The sequence below is a fragment of the Cladophialophora immunda genome (genome assembly GCF_000835495.1).
Source record: "Cladophialophora immunda strain CBS 83496 unplaced genomic scaffold supercont1.2, whole genome shotgun sequence".
Lineage (NCBI taxonomy): Eukaryota > Fungi > Ascomycota > Eurotiomycetes > Chaetothyriales > Herpotrichiellaceae > Cladophialophora > Cladophialophora immunda.
The window spans coordinates 6,842,205-6,858,769 of record NW_015622542.1 but is presented as its reverse complement, the minus strand read 5'-3'; the positions used below and the strand labels follow the sequence as shown (position 1 = coordinate 6,858,769).

At 54.1% G+C, this 16,565-nt stretch overlaps 6 protein-coding genes across 8 annotated transcripts; 2 read left to right on the top strand and 4 right to left on the bottom strand.

Moving 5' to 3' along the window:
* Positions 1–2,228: 2,228 nt before the first annotated feature.
* PV07_04558 (uncharacterized protein) lies at positions 2,229–3,227 on the top strand. The gene has a single exon (XM_016391373.1). It carries the CDS (start codon positions 2,302–2,304, stop codon positions 3,013–3,015), a length of 714 nt encoding a protein of 237 aa, XP_016253275.1. The 5' UTR covers positions 2,229–2,301; the 3' UTR covers positions 3,016–3,227.
* A 7-nt stretch (positions 3,228–3,234) lies between these two features.
* On the top strand, positions 3,235–5,496 carry PV07_04557 (uncharacterized protein). The gene is made up of 4 exons (XM_016391372.1): positions 3,235–3,996; positions 4,044–4,326; positions 4,380–5,063; positions 5,159–5,496. Exons 1-4 carry the CDS (start codon positions 3,666–3,668, stop codon positions 5,406–5,408), a joined length of 1,548 nt encoding a protein of 515 aa, XP_016253274.1. The 5' UTR covers positions 3,235–3,665; the 3' UTR covers positions 5,409–5,496.
* Positions 5,375–7,526, bottom strand: PV07_04556. Of its 2 annotated transcripts, XM_016391370.1 has the most exons (4): positions 6,873–7,526; positions 6,497–6,798; positions 6,305–6,426; positions 5,375–6,237 (listed from the first exon to the last, which is right to left on the bottom strand). In XM_016391370.1, the coding sequence occupies exons 1-4, from the start codon at positions 7,246–7,248 to the stop codon at positions 5,541–5,543; spliced, it is 1,497 nt and encodes a 498-aa protein (XP_016253272.1). In that variant the 5' UTR covers positions 7,249–7,526; the 3' UTR covers positions 5,375–5,540. The 2 variants fall into 2 exon arrangements, with proteins under 2 accessions (XP_016253272.1, XP_016253273.1); XM_016391371.1 differs by having other exon boundaries at positions 6,497–7,526.
* A 796-nt stretch (positions 7,527–8,322) lies between these two features.
* On the bottom strand, positions 8,323–9,637 carry PV07_04555 (the record flags this gene model as incomplete). Of its 2 annotated transcripts, XM_016391369.1 has the most annotated exons (3): positions 9,445–9,637; positions 9,193–9,259; positions 8,323–9,093 (listed from the first exon to the last, which is right to left on the bottom strand). In XM_016391369.1, the coding sequence occupies exons 2-3, from the start codon at positions 9,205–9,207 to the stop codon at positions 8,323–8,325; spliced, it is 786 nt and encodes a 261-aa protein (XP_016253271.1). In that variant the 5' UTR covers positions 9,208–9,259; positions 9,445–9,637. The 2 variants fall into 2 exon arrangements, with proteins under 2 accessions (XP_016253271.1, XP_016253270.1); XM_016391368.1 differs by having other exon boundaries at positions 9,193–9,637.
* A 539-nt stretch (positions 9,638–10,176) lies between these two features.
* Positions 10,177–12,075, bottom strand: PV07_04554 (uncharacterized protein; the record flags this gene model as incomplete). The annotated part of the gene is made up of 6 exons (XM_016391367.1): positions 10,177–10,379; positions 10,432–10,487; positions 10,538–10,583; positions 10,637–11,380; positions 11,427–11,609; positions 11,676–12,075. The coding sequence occupies 6 exons, from the start codon at positions 12,073–12,075 to the stop codon at positions 10,177–10,179; spliced, it is 1,632 nt and encodes a 543-aa protein (XP_016253269.1).
* A 2,481-nt stretch (positions 12,076–14,556) lies between these two features.
* PV07_04553 (uncharacterized protein) lies at positions 14,557–16,564 on the bottom strand. Its single transcript, XM_016391366.1, has 3 exons — positions 15,993–16,564; positions 15,447–15,939; positions 14,557–15,389 (listed from the first exon to the last, which is right to left on the bottom strand). Exons 1-3 carry the CDS (start codon positions 16,313–16,315, stop codon positions 14,955–14,957), a joined length of 1,251 nt encoding a protein of 416 aa, XP_016253268.1. The 5' UTR covers positions 16,316–16,564; the 3' UTR covers positions 14,557–14,954.
* Position 16,565: the final 1 nt, after the last annotated feature.

Here is a 16,565-nt window from a genome sequence, read left to right as displayed (position 1 = left end):
AAGTCGGCCACCCGTACCAAGTTACATCATGAGTATCCGGGCCCAGTTGATAGTTCGTAGTCACCTTGAAAAGGTATGCCATCCTTGCAATCCCAATTCCGGCCGTTAGCAGTCCTGCCGAAAACAGAACGTACAGGCTAAGCCTCTGTCTGCTCGTCAAGTTAAGGTTTCGAACCCATAGCATTGGCAGAACTGATGCATAGATGTCGGAGAAGGCAGAGGCTGCGGCGCTGAAGACGATGGGAACCTGTTCGTTGCCGCATGTATACCTACCAGTGAATTCGGGATTGTAAGATTGCCAATACGAACTCAGCGGGCGACAGATAACAATGAGTTCCAAAACCAGGCCAACAGTATACACGATCGTAGATATAATCGCTGCCGAGGTGAGTCGAATGAACCATATACTATGGCTTCTGGATGATAGTTTGCGGTAGACAAGCAAGATCGAGATCTTCGTGCAAGCGTTTCCGAGCAGGAAGAAAAGTTCAATAAGCCAAGCAGATAGTCGAATGTACTCCAGCCGATCTAGAGGGACATCCCAAAGATGCATATTCCATCCCCAGGTGGTGAGAGCTTTGTACTCCGCAAAGGTTTGTCCGATCGATAGTAACTGGAAATTGTCAGCATTTAGACGATGTGAGGGCGTAGTGAGACGAACAAAGCCTGCAAGAAGCAGTGCATCATCCATACCAGGGGATTTTGTGATGCAATAACGGGAATATATTCTGAGCATCACTACTGTGGCCGTTGCGGCGCACATGACGATGAAGAGAGCAGGGGCACCTCTCTTTGGAGGATCATCAAAATTTGGTGATGGCCACCCCTGAGGCCGGACAGAGCTCGCCATGACAAGACTGAGACTGCTGAGTGTTTGTTGCGATTCAAAAGCTAGAAATGTCAAGAGAGCAACGAGGGTTAATCTGGAAAGGAACACGAAGCGATAAAGATATGGAAAGATCCTAGAGTAGCGCCTGTTTCCAGGACCAAGATTTTTACTTTTGCAAAGAGTGAGTCCGATTCGGGGAGTGATATCAGTAAAGGCGATGGTAGTCACGATGCTAGTGACGGTCGCATTGTGGATCTCTGCGCATCGCCTTTTCCATGGTCGGGACGGAGAGCGGTAGATTTTGTATCTATTCACCATCCTAGTGGATTGCAACGCCAAGGTGAAGAAATCCGTGACAGCGGAAATGTTTCGCCAAACACCTACCGGACAAGGCTATGTTCCACAATATCAAAGCTGGGGCGTAGTTGTGTAGGTGGTCCAGTGGACTTTTCTAGAAAAGGGCAACGGTTCGACGATAAAGTTCAGATTCGTCGTCAAAAACAAAGTCCAGGGCTTTGTAACTCTGTGTTGCTCCTCTCGATTTCATAGATGCATGTTGTAGTGGGTACTCGAACCAGTCCTGTGAAGAGGGTCCCATCGATTCATATAGACTCAGCTGATTCGATTTTATCAAATTGTCCACAGTCTCGCACTGCATAATGTCGCAGCTTGTCATCGAAGTTCTTGAGTTCGCCTGGAGCAAGTTCTGGGCAGGGTGATGCCGAAGTGAGAGAGAAATGCGAAGACCCCCTGTACATGAATTGCTTTTTCCGAGCATAATTTTGCGAACTCGGGGAAAAAGAAAAACGGACCAGCTAGAAGACTCAAGGTTAGCCTGAGATTATCAGATGTTCCATTATGAATCTGCGTCGCGTTTGAGGTGCATTCGGCCGGACCTGGTACCAAATCGGTCTGAATAGGAAAATCCAAAAGAAGCCGGTGAAGAGGCTGATTAGCAAGGGGCTCCTCAAAGGACTTCGATATGTTAGCAAAGGGTCATAAGGTTGACTCGTTCGGAATCCTATCTGCGGCTTCAATGCCACAATATGACGTCTCTTAGCTTCGTCCTGGGCCATTGGATACATGGATACATGTATGCCCTGCAACAGGACCAATTCTTTGGAGACGCTTGCCCGTCCCCCAGCGGCAACAGGGTCATCTGGAGAACACCTCGTGATGGTGATCAATGTGAGACCTGGAGTGGAGGGTCAGCGAGGTGTGTTGCTAAAGAGTACTGACTAAAAGAAGACAGGAATGAGTTGGTGAACTGACTCCTGCAAACTGCGGCTTCGCCTTTTAGCTACTTGATCGTCCGTATAATCTTCACGTGACATCCTACGGCGAATGACATCTCCGAAGAACCCCCGAGCCTCCGTCTCTTCTACAACTTGATAAGATTTTCTCAACGAAGTGTTTATCTTTGCTCATCGTCTCTGATCAAGAGCCTAGCCGACGAAGACCGCTGCTATACAATGCTTCGACACTTCTCCATCCCGTGCGGAAGGGATTTTCGCCTTTGCCTCAACATAGCAGAGCCAGCTTTACGGGCACAAGGCTTAAGTCTCCAGACCTGGGCCTCGTCCTTTGTGCTCGCGAGCCTGCTCCATAAACTGTCGATCGATCTTTCTTCCCCTGCTCCCATACCAGTCCTGGAGCTCGGTGCGGGTACCGGTCTTGTCGGTTTAACTGCAGCGGCACTCTGGAAATCTCCAGTGATCCTTACCGACCTGCCACCGATTGTTCCTGGGCTGGCTAGTAATATCAAACTCAATGCAGCCACCGTGAAGACTCTGGTTGAGTGTGGTTCGTTGGACTGGAGTAACCCGGAGACTCTTGCCGTCCAAGGTGGTACACTATATCACGCGGAAAGGGATAAAGCCCGCGTTATCCTCGCCGCAGACACTGTATACTCAGAGGAGCATCCCGAGTTGCTCTCCAAAGCGATACTCCGATGGCTTGCTCCAGGACCCTCATCTCGTGTCATTTTGACATACCCTATGCGTGTGGCTTACCTGGACCAAATTCGGGAGTTGTGGCAGTTTCTGGAAAAGGGTGGTCTCGAAGCTGTTCGTGAAGGTCGTGAGCAAGCTGAACTCGACATCTGGGACGATGAACGTCTCTGCGAGTGGAGTGTATGGAGATGGCAGCAGAACTCCACTCATGATCAGGGCCACACCAAGACGTGAAGAACGAACAAGACTTGTCAAGACTGCCTAATCATCGCCCCTGCCATCACACTCTTGACAACGGAGCTACGCACACAATACTTGGATACCCTTCCTTTCGCAGCATAATTCCATACTAATATAGACATACAATAGACGGGCTTCTTCACACAAAATTTTGCATATCCAATGGATCTCTAAGCAAAATTGCACCGGGTGCTTGCCGATCTGGACCAGGATCTGGAGGTGAATTCTGGTCTCTGTCAATTCACCTTCCTATATCGACAACAAGCCATTTCCATGGTCACATACCGACATGTACCCTCTGCCAGGCATTTCTCCCAAGCGAGGCGCGTGCGATTGCTATTGACTCAACTGTTGGCTCGAATATTTCCTGTCGTGGAGATCCCTTTCCTGATTGGTCATTAGTGGATGTCGTGATCATATGTCGATATGGTATCATGGCCGCCAAAAGCCCAAAGGCAACACTTGAATTGCAGGCGGGAGATGCTGCCGGTGGGAATGATTGTGGAGATGGCCGATAATGTTGCAGTGTCATTGTGTTACAATGATCCACGAGGAGAGGTCCGAAGAAAACGCTGAAGTTACTTATATCTCAGCACCAATGGCATTTACTGGGCCTCAATACCTGATTCCAGCAGAGGGACAAGATGGCTGCCAACGAAGCTTCAATTGAAGCCGACAAGATCACTGCCGTCCAGACTAGTCCTGCTTCGGTCGCCAGTTCTCCTGCGAATTCAGCGGACCTCGACGATGACTACCACCTGTACAAGCGGAGTGATGATCAAGAACTCGACCCAGCCGAATCTAAAAAGGTCCTGCGCAAGCTTGATGTGCGAATAGTCCCTATTCTCTTTCTCATATACCTGCTGCAATATCTGGACAAGAATGGCATCAACTACGCCAGTGTGTACGGTCTGCAAAAGGGCACGAATCTCCATGGACAAGACTACTCCTGGTTAGGGTCGATCTTCTATTTCGGTGAGCGCTGGCCCTGACTCTGAGAGTTTCCCTGCTGAGCGATCCAGGGTATCTGTGGGCGCAGTATCCGGCCGGTTATTTCTTGCAGAGACTTCGGGTCGGAAAGGTGATTGGGGCTACTACGATCGCTTGGGGCATTATCCTGATCACGACTCCGGCATGTACAAGCTTTGCCGGCATCGCCGTCAACCGCTTCTTGCTCGGCTCGTTTGAGGCGGTGGTGAACCCAGGGTTTATTCTCATTATGAGCATCTGGTACACATCGCTGGAGCAACCCTTGAGACTGGAGGCCTATTACTGTACAAATGGCATCGCAACGATGTTTGGAGGGTGAGTCTGCCATATTTGTCCTACCTGGATCAGTATACTGAGAGTATATCGAGCCTGATCGGCTATGCGGTCGGCCATATCACAACCGGCCTGCCTCGTTGGATGTACGTTTTTATTATATTTGGCAGCATTAGCATCGCTCTGGGCGTCCTCGCGCTCGTCATGCTCCCCGACCTCCCCTCGACAGCCAAATTCCTCACGGACGCGGAGAAAGTGATTGCCGCGAAGCGTGTCTCTGCCAACCGGCAAGGCATCAAAAACCGGCATTTCAAGTCCTACCAGATGTGGCAGACGTTCAAAGATCCAAAAACCTGGATCTTGTTCGTCATGGCCGTCGGGGCGCAGGTTCCGAACTCGGCAATCACTCAGTTCACGTCGCTGGTGATTCAATCGTTCAACGTCGACACGTTGGGGACGCAGTATCTCCAGATTCCGGGCGGCGCGGTGCAGTTCGTCGCCCTCCTTGGTGGAGGCATCGTCTGCTCCAGGTGGCCGAATCTGAGATGCATCACGATGATCGTGGCGAACACAATCTGCATCGTTGGCTCCGCGCTCCTCGTCGGTTTGCCGGATAGTAACAAATGGGGCCGGATGGTTGGGTTGTGGTTGTGTTTTTTCCAGGGGCTGGGCTTCAGCATGAGTTTGACCATGGTCAGCTCCAATGTCGCCGGTTACACCAAGAAACAACTTACCGCGGCGATCCTGTTCACCGGGTATTGTGTGGGGAACATCATTGGGTGAGTGCTTCTGAATCTGTCCCCTATCCCTCGTGCTCAGTCAACGACGTAAGCTTTGGGTGTGCATGGCTACTACTGACACGAAAGACCGACAGGCCACAGACGTTCAAGTCGAGCGAGGCGCCGCGGTACCATTCCGCCTACGTGGCGATGCTGGTCGGGTACACGATCAAGCTGGTGGCAATCGTGGTCTTGTACATCTACATGTTCCTCGAGAACAAGCGACGGGACCGCGAGGCCGCCTCGTCTGGTGTGGTGGATCTGGATGAAGAGAAGGAAGCTATCGAACGAGGAATGCACGATGTCACCGAGCTGGACAACAAGGGATTCAGATACACGCTATGATGCCGCAAGGGAACTTTCCGAGCAAGGAAGAGCTAGGATTACAGCCGTAAGAACGGTCCGGTCGAATGGGAAAAAGGAAACAAGTTTTGATGGATCCTGTGCTCATTTCATTTGATTTTCCGCCTTTTTTACTTACTTTGAAATCTTTCGTTCCATCATCCGCTGCCACAGCTCCTGTGCACATGGCTCGAGCTTCTCATGCCACAGGAACTTGCGCAACATGTCCAGAAACGTTTGGGACCGGCTCACAGCGGGGACCTTGAGGCGGAGCACCCGGAGCATCTCGTCCTGCAGGGAGTCGGGCACGCCGTAGTCGACGCCCGCGGAGGCGAGGAGGAAGACCGCCCAGGCGACAAAGCCTGGGCCGGCCTTCTCGAGGTGCGCAAAGACCGACTGGGCCAGGGCGCGCAGGGTCTCCTCCATGGACTGATACGTGCGCTTGGAGCTGTTGACCGGGCGGCCTTTGGTGGCGACGTCGAGGAGGAACCGGCCGAACAGGAAGGCCAGCGTGACGACGGCCTTCTCGAGCGCGCCGGCGTCGGTCTCCATCGACAGCCGCATCATCTCCACCGCGATGGACGTGTCCTCAGAGAACTCGGCGGGGCCTTTCGCAACCGTCTTGGCCATGCGGTACAGCAGGCGGATGACCTGGTGGGACAGTAGCGTTTGGAGAGCCATGTCGCTGAACCCTTCGGGCAGCGCCGACAGGGCCTTGGACAGAGATGGCGGGAATGGGTGCTTTGGGTACGTCAGCGTGCTGTCCGGGGTGATGTTGGTCTTGGGGGAGCGACTGCGCCTCCGGATCGCGTAGTCGCACATCATCTCCGTTCTGCGGAGATTGTCAATAAAAAGGCCTAGGTCCCCAAAGACTGGTCAAGGAGCACGAGGGGACTTACGCTGTGACCGAATATCGCGTCTGAGGCTGAAGGTTGCTGTTTGGCAATCCGCCCCGGAGGTCGACTATGCGCCGCAACCCTTCTCGGTGGAGCTCGACGTGGTCGTCCTGTCCGCGGTGGAACTGCAGGATCGGTCCATCGTTAGCCATGGTCGCGGAGAATGCAATAGGTAAAAGGGGATGGATGGCTTACATCTCCGGCCATCAATGCTAAGACGGTGTGGATGGTCACGTCGTCGCACCACAGCTGCGGCACGGTCAGACGATGATGGAGCTTCCGCATCACGCTCCCTCGGAGGCCCATCAAGATTCGCTCAAGCTCTTCCGGAGACGAGCCCAGCTGGCTCGCCGGAAGCTGACTCCAGATGAACAGGACGGTCGCTTCAAACAGCAGATCAGCCTGCAGGGCGACCCGGAAGAGGTACGACAAGAGCCAGTTGCCCCCTTGATCGTCGCGGTAGTTGCCCGCGTTCATGGGCGCGTATATCTGGGTGACTGGGAAGCATTAGTTGGCGTTTGCTCGCGTCTCCCATCTCGACTAGAGGGCGCTGGAACGGGGATTGGCGTACAGTAGTCCACAGTCAACTGCACTCGGCTAGAGGGCTCCATGGGATACGAATTGAAAGGGTCACTCCGCAGACTCCCCGGGGATGTTTGTAGAGGAGGCTCAAAGGGGACGACCGCCCCGTGCACATCATCGCCTTCAACACCACCCTCGGTTGCGTCCCACGTCGATTCGCCCCAATGTTGATCCCGATGGCCCTGGCCAGGTCCTGGGGGAGCTTGCTTCCAAGGCAATACTCTCGGCCTCTGGGACCGAGAAGACTTGTCCGTCGCGGGCAGGGTGGCCTTGAGTTCCCGGCGCCGCCGGTTCTGGTAGGAGTTGACCTGCCATTTTTTGGCACGCGACTTCAGCTGGTCCACGTGCGTGTATGTGATGAACATGGTGCGCCGGGGAGAGGGAGGAAGAGGAGGAGGCTGTGGCCTCGACGTGGAAGGGTCATCGAGACACAAGGGTCAGAGCACCTGCCGAATAGAAGAGACCAGCCCGGAGGGAGTAGTAGATAGAATCGAGGAACGGGAGAGAGTCTCTGCCATCTGGTCAATTTGTCCAAGCTCCGTCGCTAGGACATACAGAGGCGCAACCGGTTAGACCATCTCCTAGGCAGTCGTGGCAGTGTACCGAGTAGAGTGTGTGAGATTAGTGTCGCGTCCAGTCACCACGCACAGGAAACCGCCTCGCCCAGCCCTATCAGTCTTTGTAAGAAGCCTGTCTTGCCTTTCCCTCCCTAGGGCGGGCTTCCAGCGGGGATCCGGCGTCGAGGCGAGTTGACGGCAAACTTCTGTGCCAATTGGATGGGCCACGCCCAGACGATGGGTTCGCGAATGCTGACTCGACGTGCATGGCGCAAACGTGTAAACGTGACGATCTCGAACGGTGAGAAACCGAGACGCAGGTGCAACGCTTGTCCCGCGCATTTGGGGGCCAAAAGAAAAAAAAAGAGATGCTCGCCTCCTGTTGACGTGCCTGATACTGACTCGTTGGGTTAGCAGGGCCATTTCGCTCGACGGATTACAAGCCTTCGCTCTTCCCCTGGCGTCCTCTTCTCGGCCGTTTCCAAACGAGGAAGGACTTCATACCGTGTGAACTGGATCGAGAACAAAAAGTGTGGAGTGTGTCGACAGAATGACCAACGACGGGACGCAGTCTCTCTCCATAGCTTCGTCCAATCGAGAAACGGCCCCCATATGGTTCACGTTTGGCACGCCCAAGTCTCAGTCAATGGTACGACCGGGTATGCAGGACGACAAGATGGGGAGACAGCGCTACACTGACAACATTGCGGCAACCTCCAGTCAACCAACGAGGCAGGGAAAAACATGAGCATTCCAATTCGATAACTAGACTTGTTCGTTCCTCTCTCATTCCCTACCAACAACGATCAATGCAACTACCTGACTAACTGGCATACTGGCATACTGCATCTTCCCAACCTCCTGCCCTCACAACTCACCCCTTCAAGCTCCAATCTTCGCGATAGGCAGCCCCTTCAAGTCCTCGGCGGTATACTCGTCGTGCCTCTTGAACCCCAACCCTCCCACCCCGCTGAGCCCATCCTGCCTGCCCAACAGGGTCATGTCGAGCCAAGTGAAGGTGTTGATGATAGGCTCGCCGCCGCGCGCGTAGCTGCTGTAGCTGTGGTAAACCTTGCCGTCGTCGCCGATGCCGGTCAGGGGCCCCCCGAGCACAAAGACCGAGTGTCCCGGCTGCTCGCCCCTCGCGAAGTGGGCGAGCCCGCGCTTCTCCATCTCCTCCTTGTCCTTGAAGTTGTACTGTATGGGCCGGACGGCCTCGTCCTGCGTGGCCCCGAAGTCGTAGTTGAAGCTTGACCCGGACGACGAGACCCAGGGGAACGTCCAGCCCATGCGCTGCTTGTACGCGCGGATCTTGTCGATCGGGGCTCGGCTCACGGCGACGAACGTGGTCGAATGCCCGTGCAGATGGCGCAGATCCGGCACTGAGTCGCCCAGCAGAGAGCAGCTCGCGCATGCCGCCTCCCAGTCCGGGCTGAACATCAGGTGGTAGATGATGAGCTGCGGCCGCCCGTCGAAAAGGTCCACCAGGCTGACCTCCTTGCCGTCCTCGTTGGTGAAGGTGTACGGCGTGGTCACCTCGACCACGGGTAGAGATCGGCGTTGGCGGGCAAGCTCATCGCGCGCCCTGGTGTTCTCCTTCTCGGACTCGAGGAGCGACAGGCGGAGAGGAAGATACTCGGCCTGCGAGACGATCTAGAGGGGGGAAGAGCGGATTAGCAAGCACAACCCAAGTCAGTGTTTGGAAGAGTAAAAGAGGACATGAGAGGTTTCATGGAGGCTATTTGATCTTACCTTGACATTCGCCATTTTTCTTTTCTCTTTTCAGGTCTTTCCTAGAATTTAAGAGTTGTTGGAGACGCTTCTTGTCTCGTAGCAGATTTGTATCGAAAGTTAGTGAAGTCGCAATCAGCGTGTCGAGTATTGAGACTTGAGTGGTAACAAAGACCGATGTTCGAGACTTGAGTGTGGGCTTATGCAGATGAATTGTTGTCTTCTCACCTGGCTTATTGAGAAAGCAACAACATGAAGCAGAATCCAACTCACCTCGTGCTTCAGCTCTTTATATCCCTTTTCTCCCTTACCAAAGTGATCACCGTCGCAGTCGTATATAGGGTCCGCAGATCGCAGGCAGGTGGCTTGAATTGTCCCGTCGCCGACGTATCTCACTGTCTCCGATACGAGGGATGCCTGCCATTTCTCCTCTGCTGCTGAGAAATAGGGTCGTTTTGGCTTTCCGTCCGACGGTGAGGTACTGTAGCTCATTGAACCCTGAAGTCCCAAGATGCCCCAAGACGCGCGCCATCAGGTGATTTGGCGCGCCTCTCGATCCCTGTTCGCCCGTCTTTCTGCCTGGCGGTGCCTGGAGCTTCTCTCATCACGCGCCTTGACCCTCGAGTTTCCAGCAAGGACACCGGCTTCATATTCTAATCAAGCTGATAAATCAATCTACAAGTAGGTGAAGCAGCCATGGGGACAGCTGCTTCGACCTTTGGGTTTGGGGATCCAGCAGATGGAAATGCACAAGTCGGGCGGTCGAGGAGATCTCGTGGAAATGAAGATTCGGGCAGAGGTGAGCATGCATAACGAGCATCACTTTGTAAAGCATTTGCAATTGCATTCGTTTAGACGGAGAACAGGTCCCCTGACATTCCCTAAGCCGGAGTGAAGGAAATCCGATACATTATCATCGCTGCATGAAGGTAGCATAACTGGAGAAAGCAGGTTGAAAGAGGCAGCATTCTTTGCTTGCTGATAATATCCAGCTCTGACGTCTCTTCACCCTTCAACCTCTTGCTTTCGCGGGGTGAAGCACAAATTCAACGGCGCCAATTCCATGGTGAAAGTGTCCAGCGTCTTCTCAAGCAGAGTGGTCCCGTCCTCGCCAGGCCCGAATGTGACGTCGAAGTTCAGGAGGATCTGGGCGGTCACAGAGCGGATTTCCATCAAGGCAAGCTGTTTACCGATGCAAGAATACGGTCCTACGAATACAACCGTCAGGATGCGTTAATGTGGACCAGGCTCCAAACTCACCAATAAGGAAAGGGGCGAAGGCGTCGCCGCGCTTCAGCAATTCTGGCTTGCTATACCTGATGACGCCGTTAGTCAGTATATTGGCAGGATCATACTGTTCGCTTACCATCGCTCAGGAATAAATTCATCTGGATATTCATAGCATTCCGGAGCTGGGGGATTCACCGTCAGCGCAGATCCACAAAGTCGAAAGGGACCAACTCACATCGGAACAAAGGATATGAAGGTGCCAACACGTTGACATTGCCAGGGATATATGTGCCTCCCACGGTAATGCCTTCCGGTGGCGTGAGCCGGGCAACTCCACTCGGGACAGGCGGATGAAGTCTGAGAGCTTCATTGATGGCACCGTTCAAATGCTTGAGAGTGAGCAACTTCGAAGCCTGAAGATCGCCCTTCAGAGATTGAACTTCCTCCCGCAGCAGTTCGAGTTGAGCTTGGTCTTTGGCCAGATGATAGAAAAGGTGGGTCAAGGTCGCGGCAGTCGTGTCGCTTCCAGCCACGATAATGAGCCGCGAGTCCCCTGTGAGCCAGGCACGCTCGCTGTAACGAGTATCGGTCATGGGAGGCGACTGCAAGATCCAGGAGGAGATATCAGGTCTATCGACCTTCATCTTCATTCTCTCCTCCATCATGTCCTCGCAAAACTTGATGAACTTGCGAAACTCTTTGGTGATCTGGGGGATACTGCTGATGATGATGAAGAGCCAGGGGACGGGCCCGAAGACTCCAATCCCGCGCTGTCCAGCGTTGAGAATCTCGATGGCCCAGTGCTTCTGTCCGTTCTTGAGCATGTCAAAGTCCTTGGCGAAGGCCAGGTCTCCCATGACATCGAAGCTGTAGTAGTTGAACCACTGTGCGGCGTTGATTGGCTGCCCCGAGAAGGCCCGGATCTGCTCGACGAGGCTTTGTGTGTAACGTTCGACGCGAGGCTCGTATTCTCGTAGCGCTGAGCACGTCAGTTTGAGCAACTCGACGATGGAGCCGGTCCTCACAGTTTTGAGTGAATCCCCGAGCCCACGCTTTCCGTCGGAGGTCATGGTGTCGTCTCGATCTGGTCGAATGCATCGACGTCAAATCAGAGTTCCCTTCGTAGCCAGCGCCTTTGGTACATTTGGAGGATGCCCCATAAAGCACTTCGATCGCGTCGGGATGGACCGTGGAGATCTCATTTGGTCCTGCCAGCATCAATCAGCCAAAAGAACAGGGCCGTCACACCCCAACGTCGGGCTCTCGCCACGAACCGGTTCGGACAAAGGTGCCGTATTTGGCGTGCATTCTGGTCATGTGCTTGTAATTGTCGATGGTCGGAGCCACCTTCCAGACGTGCCATAGTTTCGAGATCTTTGCGCCAAACGGGCCGGGAAACGAATGGAGTCTGTGGAAGAAGGCCCGGTAGAGGAAGAGGCTCGAGTACAAGCCCGTCAGGTAGGTGGTGTAGAAAACGGCCGTCTGCTGAAGGGCCACCACCACAGCGACTCCCAAGGTGAGCTGCGCCGCGGTCGCAATGACGGGGAACGTCAAAAAGGCCACAAAATACTGGAACGCTTGACGATGGTGCTCGCCGTGGATGAAGTATGCCAGATGCGAGATCACGCCCAGCACGGCGCCGGCTGCGGCAATCTGGGGCAAGTTGAGGATCATGGCTGCAACAATTTGTCCTCTCACAAGGAACAGGATTCTAGAGTGAGGATGGACTCCCGCAGCTGTCAGATACTTTGCTGAACACACCCCAGGTATCTATACGAGGTGCTCATCACGAGGGTGGGCGGGGTTCCTCTCTCGACACCACTGCATCAGCGCAACACCATCGCCAGGCCATCGCAGCTGGTTGGAGCCCCCGCGAATTCGACGCCGCGTCAGCCAGTCCTACCGACTCGATGCCTCGGGAGAGTTTGTCGAGTCGTCCACACACGTTCCCTCCCCGCGAACGAGACTATCGAGACGTCCAGACCCCAGATTCTCCGCCAATTGCGACTGGTTGATGCCTCGGTTTCGGGCTGCGGGTCTCGGTTTCCGGGTCTCATTCCTCCCGGGCCTTGGGTGCTGGGTCTTAGGCTAGTGGAAACGAAATGTTATGCAGTATGGGGAGCATTAAGAGGTTGATAGAGGGACGGCGGGAAAGAAAACGAAGGTACACATGAGCAAAGGATGGGGGGTCCTGGGTTGAGGACTTATCATCTCGTACATACAACCGAGGGCCAGCTACAGTAGTTGACAAGTTGTTTCGAGCGCAGCACAAATGCATCGGGGTATAATCTGTACTTCAGCTGCGCTTGATGCGCTTCTATTCAAGGACCTCATCCTCGAGGGATCACGCACGAATGTTGCATCGCCTTATGCCCACGATCAACAGGGCCATGCCCTCGGAATCATCGTCACCGTCAAAGTGATCCTCGGCAGCAGTAGTAGTACAGGGGTACCAAGTCGTCAAAACGTTCAAGAGGTCACAGTGCCGACATTTGATCATTGGCGCTTCCAGTATTCACCGAAAAGCGGCAGAAGGAGGGAGACTGCGAGTTGTGGACCTACTCATCATCCGGATCTTCTCGGTCGTAGCGTGCGCCCGTTCTCTCTTCAGCAGACCCATCCTTCCTCGAGCAGTCTCCATCCCCGCCGGCAGGATCCTGCTGGATGCTGAGGTAGTCCCCGGTCGGCAGGTGTATCCTCGTTCACTTGAGGGGAGATGCGCTTATCCAAGTATTGGGCTTTGTCGAGGTACCGGCAGAGCTCTCCAGCGTGATACGTATCTTTGTGAGGTGCTCAGGGAGACTGGCTATTCACTCACGGGTTTCTTCCTACAAACCCCCGCGTGGAACTAGATGCATGAGGGAGAGAGACAGACCAGACGAATCCGGATTGGGCCAGCCATCAGCCATATAGAAGACCTGAGTGTGGATTATCAGTCGCCGCCACGAAAGGAGGGGTAGCGGATGGGCAGAGGTAACGTCCACGACTTACCTCATCCTTTGACGGTTTGCTTCACGCTCCACTTGCGCTTGCCATCGTTCGAGGTAGTGATTTCGTGCTCCCACACAGACAGCGTAGGCAGCTCTTTGCCTCTGCCATATCCAATGGTGAAACCTACGACTCACTGAATATCTCCAGCGGAAAGGCGATCTTGGTACTTCCAGTTGAGCTTGACCTGCGTGTAAGTGGCAGCTCTCGTTTGTAGCCAGTTGTCGGTCGGGCGAGCTTCAATGTGATTCTTGATCCCAACGGCCTAGAACATGTACTCTACCTAGATATGTGTTCGCCACTAGGAGACGTGAGGGGAGGCGAGCGAAGACCCAAGAGGAGGGAGGGACTTGCGATTTGAGTCCATTTCTCAGCACTTTGCGCACCTCTGGTGGCCTAAAAAAACACTTCCTACGCAAGGTAACTGAGGGCCGACATGATCGGACTTGGCTGGAGGGTAGCGGCATGGCACTTACTTTTCAACTGTTGTGACAGTCAATCGTGTGATCGTCGTAGTTAGTGACAAGGAGTCCGGTGTGGGCAACGTGAATGGAGAGGACTACGTTCGACTACCGAACCGTAAGCGCAGTCCTTACGGTCGATCATAAGACTCTGTAAAACCTAGATCCATCAGGGCACACGGGCAGTCATCTGGGTGTCCGTTGGGACCGAGAGTCCAGATACAACGAATCACACTTGTCTCCAAGTTTGCAAAGAGTGATGCCAACAATTGTTCCTCGCTCTCCATTGCTGGCATGATGGTGGTCAGACCATCTTCTGCCTCGCTACCTGCATGCATCGCGAGCCAAAAGCGCACGCCCAACCCCCTCAGCTACATTCAGGGTCGGGCCAGGACGACAGACGGGATGACGGCAGGACTCTTATTCGAACTTCAAGAAGACGAGACCGGAGACATCCATATCCGAAATGGGCGGAGTCTGTCCTGAGACGAACTGGGCCCCGCGTCCGTGTGGGAGCAGGCCGATGTTTCAAGGGGCGACCGCGTCTCCTTGATCGATTGGTCGAGAGCCGATGCGGTCGAGGAACATCTCGACGAGTCTGGACCTCCACCACATAACGATAATACCAATTTGTTGGTATAGTGTCCTTCTGTGCGCCAGAGGGCCTCTACGATCAGTCATGGCACGGAAGAGATCAAGATTCTAGTTCTGGTCCGAGTCTCTCGATTCAATTCAGCTTGCTAGCTAGTCCGCTATCCACAAATGCACACACGGCTGTTTTTCTGTGGCGGGGGTCTTGCTCGATCCCGCACGCCCGCCTCCAAATCAGAGTTTCCATTGTCGTTTGGCACTCGACGACTTTTTTGCTCCTCCCTGCTCTGCTGCTTCTTCGTCGTGTCCCGCCAAACAACACACTTGCTCAATTCCTGGCGACTGACTTCCTCCAAAGCAGAAAGACTGATTCTGGTTATACACTCTATGACATAGAAAGAAAGTAAAGAGATAAAATGCTGCATCATGTGGGGACGGTTGACATTCAAACCTGTCCCCTTTTCTGGTCTCGTGTTTTTCGGGTGTCATCACAGATGTTGATCGAGTCAAGAATCATGCAATGAGGTCTCGGGCAGCAAATCGTCCACGGCCACGGCCGTAGCGGCCTCGGCCACCGCCAAATCTTCCTCCGCGGCCGGAACCGGTGTTTCCTCCAGTCGTCGAGTTCGAGCCAGTGGTGCCGGTAGTGCCGGTTTGAGTAGAAGCAGCGGCTGTGGTAGTGGCAGCAGCGCCGTTTCCAGAGCCGTTTCCAGAGCCGTTGCCGTTGCCGTTGCCGTTACCGTTGCCTGAACCATTTCCGCCGGCATTTCCGTTGTTGCCGCCCGCAGCAGCGCTGCTGGTCGCGGCAGCTGCAGCAGTTGTAGAAGAGGCGGCTGCGTTGTTGCCACCATTGCCACCAGCAGCGCCACCAGCGTTGCCACCAGCGTTTCCGGTACCTTGGCCGACAGTGAACTTCTGGCAATCATCTTGACCACCTCGTTGAGCGACCTGCGTTCAATTAGTCTCCGATTCTCTCGGTACGGAAGTGCGGCCATCAGAACTTACAGGCATGAGGACAGGCTGGTGGTTGGATGCGCTGTTCAAGGTGCAGACACGGTAGAATCCGGCAGGGAGACCATTGGTGACGGTAGCCTGGAGAAGGCCTTTTCCATTGCCAGCGTCATCGATACCCTTGAAGAATGCAAAGGTCTTCGGGTCCGGGGGAGTGGTGGGAGCGAGAGTGTTGCCGAGATCCTGAACAGTGACGTGGCAGTGGCCAACGATGTTGCCGCCTTCCAGCTGTTGAGGAGCAGCGTAGTACGTGGTGAGGGGATCAGTGAAGGAACCGGCGACCAAGTTGGTGAGCTGGACTTGAATGTTGAAGGACTGGTTGGGGGTCAAGTCGTCGCCGGGTCCGGGGAAGAGAACAATAGCAGAGACCATGTTGTTGTTGGACGGAATGTCACCCATGACCACACCGTTACACGAGCCCGAGGTGTTCTGAGTTCCATTGGTCGTGGTCTTGCCTGTGCAAAAGTTGATGAAATTGGCTGGGTCACTGAGAGAGTTGGTTAGTATGTGTAGTGTCCGTGAACGAAGCCCAAAACATACGTATCAGAGTTCGCCTGACCAGCTGCCGCATTGCCGATGAAGTCGCTGGCGGCTTGGACGTTGGACGACAGCAAGAGAAGCGGGTTGTCACCGCCATTGTTACCGGTGTTGCCACCAGCAGCATTGTTGTTGCCGGTATTGCCATTGTTACCTCCGGCAGCAGCAGTGGTAGAAGCCGCGGCATCGGCGGTAGTTGTCGAGGCGGCGGCTCCAGCGTTCCCGCCATTGTTGCCATTGTTTCCACCGCGGTTTCGCTGAGCGACGGCTCCTGTCGTGAGACCGAAAGTGGCAACTGCCAAGGTCAAAAGCTGAGATGTCTTCATTGTGTCGGGTTCGGGAATTTGTTTATATCAAACAAGGGCTTCTTTGGGAGAATTGGACTTGGGAGTGCGGGATCAAGATAAGATCTTTTTTGGGGGATAGCAATCGAACGAGAGACTTCGCGGTCAACGCGGTCTGAACCAGGAAAAAAAGGAGTGTGCGTAAAAAAATTGCTTGAATGCTTTCAATACAATTGATGCGAAAGGAATGTAGAGGCACTGCCACGATGGAGAGAAGAACACCTTGATGCGA